Here is a 9,077-nt window from a genome sequence, read left to right on the forward strand (position 1 = left end):
CTGACACAGAGACTTATCTGTCGGTGTGACGCAAAGTAGCATCCGATGGTTTTATGCAATCTGGCATACTTTAATGTATTTTGAGGAATTCAAACGTGCTGCATATATAGAGAGAATTCCTGCGGGTCTCTCTCACTGACTGGTTGCAGATGGGGAAGATTCCCATTTCATGATCATTTGCTAGAATGGCATCCGAAATGACATCAAACATGAATATACTTTACATATACTAATGTTCTTTGAGTATAGGTTTAAATAATGCATTACAACAAAAATGTGCAGCCCTTATTTACACAAATACAATTGGTCCAGACTAGAGGGAACACCTTGTGCTGTTTAAATCAAGAAGAAAATGGCGGGGACAAGGAAATAAGGAAGAGAGAGTAATTGATGAAAGCAATATGTACCCAAATGGAAATTCATGAAAGCTGTCACTTTGTATCTTTGAAAACAGCAGCATGTCTGTAACATAAGCTGTCCTCCTGTAAAAGCTACTGCTTTGATTAAATGTAGGCAATCCCCGCACACTGGAAAATATACGGAGGGACATCTTTGATAAACTTGTGAAATAAATTCTTTCCAATAAAAATGCTCTTGAGGATGATGATTTGCGGAGGAGCGCAGTGCTGGCATGGTGCACATTGCACTCGGTTCTGTTCCCAGCACCCCTCCCTCCAGGGGGCTCCGTGGCGAGGATCTCTAATGAGACTTGCGTTATTAATCCTTGCAATGGGGTACATGAATTCACTCCTGAGCAAAGGCTTCAGTGGCCACCTTGGCCCATAAAACCTGGAATGTATTCCTTTCATGTGCACTGTTGATGATCTACTCTGACAACAATATGGTAAGACTTCCCTTCCCCTGTCGTGCGGGACCTGGCCTGGGGCCAAGGGGGGTCATCTCAGACACACTTGGACTTTTATAGGCGGTCAAGAAACATGCTGACAGGTCACAAGTAGGAGTTCCTTTATGAGTCGACCTAAACATCCACCTCATTTGGAATTAGCTTATTTATAGGTGGTTTGTAAATCACATTTATTTTGTTTTCAAATGGCAAACGAGGCTTTGGGGTCACTTTAGAAAACCAACTATTTTAGAACACGGCCATTAAAACGACAGCACTGAGTTGGTTTTACTGCGATTCTCAGTAATCGTCTTTGAAACATCGCTGTAAAGTTGTGAAATAATTCATGCAAAGATAATTTCGCTTGACTTATATCTTAGATTGTAAAAAAAATCACAGAGGCTGGGAATGTGCAGGTGGCATAAAGACCAAATTGCCCTGTAAAAAAATACTTTCCCCAATTAGGAATTTGCCTATTATAGAAGCTCTCAATAAATAAGGAAAAGAGGATTGCACTAATGAGGCGTTGACAGCTCAGGTGGGAAATGCAAGACTTTGTTGCGAATACAAATGCAGCTTCCTTTGAAGTATAGATTTACCGTCTAACTATAGAATGACAGCCTGTAGCAACACTGAGTCAAGAGAGTGGCACCTCTGCTATGCGTGTGTGTGAGAGAGCAAGAGGGGACATAAAAGGACGGACAGGATTGCAAAAAGTATATTATGCTTCATTACTGGAAGTTTACATATTGATCCCCATCATGCATATTTCTAATGCTTGTTAATGTTACCTATTGCATCGAAGCAAATTCACTCCAAGTATTTGGGATTCAAAGACAAATGGTATATACAACATTCCTAGATGTAGATTTAGTTAAATTGGAATTAGAGTGACTCTATTTCACAGAAACCCAAAGCTGTTCTGGTGACTTCTTCTTGAAATCTCCCCCCTGAGGAATTCTGCATGTGTTACAAAAAGTACAGAAAAGAAGGAGGTGATTGGTGAAAATCACGATATGGGTATCCCGCAGATACGTGAGATTTTCTGTTGAGAGACAGGTCAAAATAAATGATAGAACTGCGTTTGAGTCATTTTAAAAGAAGCTTCATCTCTATTGTCAAATGTTTGCTGTTGTCATCTCTGTGCAGCAGTCTGGGAAGGGTCTCGGTTTGATTGACAGATTGTGTGCTGTGTGCATGTAGCTCAGGTCCCCTGATGGCCCAATAGCCAGCTCTACTGTCCCATTTATGACACCAGCCAATCTGCCTCCAGCAGAGATTCTCCCTCAGCTTTTCACAGATCTGTATCCCCATTTTCCCCAAATTCATCTCACCCCCTACACTCCCTCCAGCTTACTTTGAGACACACGCGCACACACATGCACAAACTGCCCAGACACAGGGAAAAGCACACAAACACATGCAACACAGGCACGGGCTGAGTTCACTGCAGTTGAAGATTATGTAAAGTGTGAGGCGAGCGGAATAAGTGAGAGTTAAAGGTCTGCATGCTGCTCCCATACAATGTTGCCATACTTTAATATAATCAACAATGGGAACGTGAACAATTTACCAAGACCTGTCACTAGAGGGCGCTGTCCCGGTGGCACTGCTTCTTCTCAGGCCTCAGGGCAGTAAGCACGACGTTTGCTGTGCGAGATGTTTCTTTGATTATTTGTGGTTTCGGGAGCCTTCGATCTTTCTTTCGTATGACTGTGTGTGTGTGTGTGTGTGTGTGTGTGTGTGTGTGTGTGTGTGTGTGTGTGTGTGTGTGTGTGTGTGTGTGTGTGTGTGTGTGTGTGTGTGTGTGTGTGTGTGTGTGTGTCTTATTGGGTGTGAGAGTGTCAGACTCATACAATTATAAATTGCTTAATATTCAGCAAACATATTTTTATTTTGAATTATTGTTCAATAATTGATTATGTTATATATATATATGTTGTTATCTTCATCCTTTCTTTGCCGGTATGTGTGCGGTTGTGCAGTGTTACAGCATCCTTTATTTTTCTCGTTTGGGACCCCCTGCCAGCTGTAAACATAAAAATGATTAACCAAAACATTGTTGTTCTGCTCCTTTTTCGTTAACCCTACTGTTACTTAAAATGCAAAAAGAAAGACAGAAAAATAACCTTCTTTCGTCTGTAGAGAGCTCATTCCCATTTAGAAGCCCATTAATATGACAACGCATTTAAATATTGGAAACTTGCGAGTGCAATTTAAATGGTGCCTATTTATAATACAAGGTCATTTAAATTAAATAACCGATTTTTCCACCCTAATTATACATTTTCGAATATATTTTTAGCAATTTTCTATGTAATCACTTAAATGGCAATCGATAGAGGATGTTTTTGTTAAGTATCATTTAACAATAATTCAAAGGTTGGCTAAAAACAAGCCACCAAAATAAAACATTTCTAGAGAGAAATAAAGCTTCAGTTCAAATACGTATTTCTCACACGGTAAAAAGGAGGAGGAAGCGTGTGGAAAAACACTATGGCCTACTCCATTTGTTTTTCAGAGACAAATTATTAACACAAAATAAAAAATAAAAAGGCGTGTTTTTTCAAATGACAGATAGTCGTTTTCATTCAGTTTTGACGGTCAATAGTTTTATCAGAGCCAAGGCTGAACACCTGGAAGGGGAAGAGGCGACGGAGGCCAATTATAGGAAATAAGGTGCACATGTGATTCTTTTTTTACGTGTTGGAGTGTTAGCACAGCAGAGGGGTGTCGGGGTTAGCTGTTCATCGAGGAAAGTCTTCCTGGGTGAGTGAGTGGCAGTGATCTGACAAGCCATATCTAAATTTGTGTTTAACGTGATGACTTGACGCAGAGGTTGAAAGTTTACAAATTATTTTGCGCGCGCAGTGTGAAGGAATGGTGAGGTGCGATTAATTTTAGTGTTAAATCTATGCATGCAATTCGGAGAAAACACTCCGAAACACTTAGAAAATAATGTTCCACTCATATTTTACATCAAATTAAATATCTGTTGTCATTTATGTTGACATAAAAAATATTATATTGGATGTGTGGTGCGTGGAGAAATTGCTTTACTTCGATGAAATCCATACGCAGGGTAAGGGAGTAAAAATAAACTTAACGACGCACATGACAGCATTTCTCTTGATATTATTTCTGCCAGACTTTCTAATTGAATTAGAGTAGTGCGACCATTGGCTATGGAGAGGGCTGGTGCCCCCGCATGCTTCTACAAAAGCTCCTCCCCTCTCGCTTACAATCCGTTGGGTGTGTGGAGAACTACATCTTATAAGAGCCGCTGAACATCCCATGTCCAGCCCATAATCTGATCTGAAAATCCGTAGGTGAGGAGAAGGTTGAACCTCCTTCCATCATTCGTATAAGGAAGGAGACAAACAGAAACAACACGGGCTCCGGCGGTTGTGTCGCCTCCTTGGCCGAGATTCACTCTCTGGAACTCTTGAAACTCTTCTTATTTATTTCAAGATCTGTACAATGCAGCTAGAGAACATCCTTCCCAGCGCCAGCATCAATTTACCCAAGACCTTTTACAATCTTTCCTCGTCGGACAGTTCCAACAACAGCCCGAGGCCATCATCGCAGCTCGACTATCAAGAAGTGGACCGGACGGAATCAGAGTCTAGCAGCGCTCCTAAGAAATATCTGAGCGTGGTGGGGAACGGGATGCTGGGCGAGGGAGAGGGGGACACTTTCACTAAAACGGGGCCCGATGGGAGGAAAGGCTCCCCTGTGCTCGGCGAGGACGAGTTGACGAGCGGTCGGCGTTACAACATAGATGATCTCGGCTCTGACAGATACTTCATCTCGTCTTCCCAGGCGAGTTCCGACATGGCCAGCCCCTGTTCCCTCTTCCCCTACGCAGGACAGACCGGCTCGGTGTACACCGGCTCGAGCAGCTCCAGGTACCCAGCCTCGCTTCACTACGGATCCGTCCTGCCGCCCACAGGCTTCTCCTCCTCGTCCGTGTGCACCAGCCGGAGCCAGTTTAGCAGCGGAGGGTACCAGTTCAGCCAGGGTCCGGGCTGTTTGTACCCCTCCTATCCCGGGACGGGGTCCGGTATTGGCTCCATGTCTCTGCCGGGGTCTGCCGCTGGAGCAAGAGCGCAGGTGTATCTGTGCAACCGGCCTCTGTGGCTGAAATTCCACCGGCACCAGACCGAGATGATCATCACCAAACAGGGCAGGTAAGCAGAGCCCGAGGCTCTAAAGGCCCAATTTAAACACAACACACATGTTTCGTTTGCTTATATTTTTATTTGGCCATTCTATCCTTTTTTGTTTCTCAAGAAATCTATGATTTTAATACCACCTATTACGCATGAGGAATATTTTTACGCACACGATCCACGTCTCCCCCTTTACGCAAATTATAGGTTTTTGACGTTTTATATTTCAAGTTTCGTTTCTGGTAAATTGTACATCGACAATCCCATAACAGGCTAAACATGATAAAGATGGAATTTGAATTAATTTTAAATTGAATATTAGAAAAATCATTCTGCAACATGTGATATGAGAGACCAACGTTTAGTTTTAAAATGTCTTCCTGCTTCATGGGAACAGCTATTTATTCCTGTTTTTCTTTTCCAGGCGAATGTTCCCATTCCTCAGTTTCAACATCACTGGACTCAACCTAACGGCCCATTACAATGTCTTTGTAGAAGTTATTTTGGCTGACCCGAATCACTGGCGCTTTCAGGGAGGAAAGTGGGTCACTTGTGGAAAAGCAGACAATAATATGCAAGGTAAGTTGGAGAACTAACGAAACATATCTTTCTGTGGGACACTCTTTTTTTATTATCATGAAATTACCCGAATCTTTTTTAGTAAAATTATTTGACAGGGTTTGGGTTTTTTGATGCAAAAAATAAGACTACATTTTTTTTTTATTCGAAGAGTCAAGTCATCTCGGGAAACTAACTTAAGTGTGAAATTGTTGGTTAAATAAAAACTAATTGTAATGGATTTTTTTTAAACACATTTGAAAATGTTTTTTTTCTTTGTGATTTAAAGGTAAGGGACATTTTTTTTTTAAATTGCCTTTTTTAACAGAACAGTATAACTCTTTTTAAGTAAATCCCTTCATGAATCTTTATATTGCAATTATTAATTTTTTTCATTAAAGTAATACAAAACAAATCTAGTTATAATTGAATTTGACTAATATTCCATCCAAAAGTAATAAAGACATTAATAGAATAAAACTATAGTCCTATATAAAAGAGAAATATATATAGTTTAATGTTTTAACAGTCATTGATAGTAAATGTCAAAAGCAGGTAAGGATTTATATCCTTTACACAGAATCTCTAAATTTCTGTTTGTCATATTAATAACGTCTCTATTTCAATTTCAGGTAACAAAATGTATGTTCATCCTGAATCTCCAAACACTGGTGCTCACTGGATGAGGCAAGAAATCTCTTTTGGCAAGTTGAAGCTGACCAACAACAAAGGGGCCAACAACAACAACACACAGGTTAGATACTGTTTTCTAATATTCTCACATTAATTGAGTGTAAATTATTGTTGTTTTTATTATTTATTTTATTATTATTATTAAATAATGTTAATGATATTTCTCATTTGATTGCCATATTTTGAATATATATATATAAAAAAAAAAGCCTTCATAGAGCATGTTTTTAAAATCTGCAGCGTTGCACTCATCACACTTCTCTCTTCTGCAGATGATAGTTATGCAGTCGCTTCACAAGTACCAACCGCGACTGCACATTGTCGAGGTGACGGAAGACGGAGTGGAGGACATGACCAACGAGGCCAGAACTCAAACCTTCACCTTCCCAGAGAACCAGTTTATAGCCGTCACTGCCTACCAGAACACAGATGTAAGTATTACAAAATAAATGTTAGATTATCAATTTATTTTGCTTAGATGCAACTCATTTGAATTTAAGATATAATTTTGAACAATTGCTGTTTAACCACAGTGAACGTGTTTGCTTTAACATGCACATTGTCTACGCATTATTTATCTTTTTGTTTCAGATCACACAGCTGAAGATAGATCACAACCCATTTGCAAAAGGCTTCCGGGACAACTATGACTCGTAAGTATTTGATACTTCAAGCAGTGCGGTTTATCGTTTTTCCTGTGGGTGCACATACCTCTGACCCTGAATTTGTGCAGCAAATTTATTTTGTATTCTCTATCTCCCCATTTGTTGGAACAGGATGTACACGGCCCCAGAGAATGACAGGTTGACTCCATCGCCTACAGACTCCCCTCGCTCCACCCAAATCGTGCCTGGGGCCCGCTACGCCATGCAGCCTTTCTTTCAGGACCAGTTTGTCAACAACCTGCCTCAGAACCGCTTTTACACGAGTGAACGGGCCGTACCCCAAACCAACAGCCTCCTCTCCCCGCAGAGTGAGGACATCAGCGCCGCGGCCTCAGCCCAGCGCTGGTTCGTCCCCCCGGTCCAGCAGCCGGGCTCCAACAAGCTGGACCTGTCCTATGAGAATGACTATTCCACCAGTAGCCTGCTGTCCTACGGCATCAAGCCCCTGTCCCTGCAGACATCTCACGCTCTCAGCTACTACCCAGACTCGGCCTTCGCCTCCATGGCGGCGGGCTGGGGCACCAGAAGCTCTTACCAGCGCAAGATGACCACGGGCCTGCCCTGGTCCCCTCGGCCGAGCCCCCCAGCCTTCACGGAGGACCAGCTGGGGGCCGCTAAAGACAAGCTGCTTGAGGATAACGCGCCGCCAGCCTCCACCTGGATTGAGACGTCCCACTCACTGAAATCTGTGGACTCTAGCGATTCCGGCGTGTACTCAGTGTGTAAGAGGCGCAGGATGTCCCCTGGGGGCTCAAGCACAGAAAACTCCCCAACCATCAAGTGTGAGGACTTGACTACAGAAGAGTACAACAAGGACAACCCAAAAGGCATGGGTTATTATGCATTCTACACAAGCCCCTAAGACTGTATCTATTGAAATTTGAATATAATTCCTTTGTTTTATTACTGAGTGCTCTCCATTCCCTGTTAATGTCTTTTTTCTCTTTTCTCTAAAGGTGCCAAAGCTTAGTGTTCCCCCCCCAAGCAAGCTGCACAAGGTTATTTTCCCAGGCCATCCCCTCTCACATACCTGAGCAGAAACATGCATAGTGATTGTTGTTTTTGAAAAAAGCATGTCCCTTTTTCTTTTTTTTTAATTTAACTTTTTTTTTTTTTACAACTTTTTTCTTTACAAATGTGATTTTAATTTGATCCCTGCGTATTTAACTCATTAACTCGTTGTACAGTATTCGTGCACTTTAGAATGTGATGTATCTTGTACAAATTGTCTTCATGGAGGTGTTATTAAATGGCTAATAAAACAGCTTTTCACAAAGCACTGTCCAAATGTCTTTCTCGGGATGTTTTATTATGGTTATGGGAAATTAAGACAAATCATTGGCAGTTTCAAAATATTGTTCATTTGACATCTTCACATCTTAAAATCTACAATGGCTACTGCAACTGAAATAAAATACACATTTTCAGATAAATCAAGAAAGTGTGAATGTGTATGCTTAGAGGAACCTGTCACGGCTTGTAAAGGTCATGCATATAGGCCTCTACAATATAGGGTCAGCCCAGTGGTTGCTGCAAATTAAAGGCAGAAAATGTACCATGCATCCAAATAATATGGTTAAAAAGGGGTTAGACGGCAATAACCTATAGCCGATTTCATGTTGACTTCAAAATGAGGACCATTTTAAGTATGGGTTATCATCACTTCCCCTGAATGTGAGAGTCTGAATAAGTATCCATTCAATACATTTTGATCAACCTTACATTGCAAATTACAATTCCATACGCTTCTGCTGCTTTAAATCTCATCGGTACTGCCCTAATAAAGTTAATTGTGTGTCATTTTTAAATGGACTATCCATATCCAAAGACTTATCAAATATTATACATATAAATAATCATAGTTAAAAACAACAGAAAATTATAGGGGCAATGGCAAATTGTGTAAGATACCATTTTGGTTTCAAGGCCACAGTCAGTAAGCACTAAGATTGTTTTCTTGCTCTTGGAAATAGAAAGCAGCAATTCTCAAAGCTGAGGAATCATTTTTAACCAACAAACAATTGCAAATAGATAAAACCACAATTTAGAATTCAAGTGAGCAAGGTGCAATTTAAATATGAGATGTATATGTCATATTGACTCGCGTCATAAAACCAATTAGGTGAAAAGCACACAAACGCACCA

The 9,077-nt window shown here is 41.0% G+C and overlaps 1 protein-coding gene across 5 annotated transcripts; it reads left to right on the plus strand.

Annotated features, from left to right (window-relative positions):
• Positions 1 to 3,487: 3,487 nt before the first annotated feature.
• On the plus strand, positions 3,488 to 8,224 carry eomesa (eomesodermin homolog a). Of its 5 annotated transcripts, XM_079654249.1 has the most exons (8): positions 3,488 to 3,613; positions 4,174 to 5,034; positions 5,441 to 5,595; positions 6,207 to 6,328; positions 6,540 to 6,698; positions 6,859 to 6,920; positions 7,035 to 7,759; positions 7,889 to 8,224. In XM_079654249.1, the coding sequence occupies exons 2-8, from the start codon at positions 4,325 to 4,327 to the stop codon at positions 7,900 to 7,902; spliced, it is 1,947 nt and encodes a 648-aa protein (XP_079510375.1). In that variant the 5' UTR covers positions 3,488 to 3,613; positions 4,174 to 4,324; the 3' UTR covers positions 7,903 to 8,224. The 5 variants fall into 5 exon arrangements, with proteins under 5 accessions (XP_079510375.1, XP_079510371.1, XP_079510374.1 ...); XM_079654245.1 differs by having other exon boundaries at positions 3,489 to 3,613; positions 7,035 to 8,224; XM_079654248.1 differs by having other exon boundaries at positions 3,489 to 3,613; positions 7,044 to 8,224.
• Positions 8,225 to 9,077: the final 853 nt, after the last annotated feature.

Source organism: Notothenia rossii (assembly GCF_949606895.1).
Source record: "Notothenia rossii genome assembly, chromosome: 10".
In the NCBI taxonomy this organism is placed as follows: domain Eukaryota; kingdom Metazoa; phylum Chordata; class Actinopteri; order Perciformes; family Nototheniidae; genus Notothenia; species Notothenia rossii.

Excerpts from the sequence above, each read along its gene's own strand:
- eomesa (XM_079654245.1), top strand. The coding sequence starts at position 4,325 with ATGCAGCTAGAGAACATCCTTCCCAGCGCCAGCATCAATTTACCCAAG. Across the intron at positions 5,035-5,440 it reads ATCATCACCAAACAGGGCAG|GCGAATGTTCCCATTCCTCA; the intron begins GTAAGCAGAGCC and ends TTTCTTTTCCAG. Across the intron at positions 6,699-6,858 it reads CTGCCTACCAGAACACAGAT|ATCACACAGCTGAAGATAGA; the intron begins GTAAGTATTACA and ends TTTTTGTTTCAG.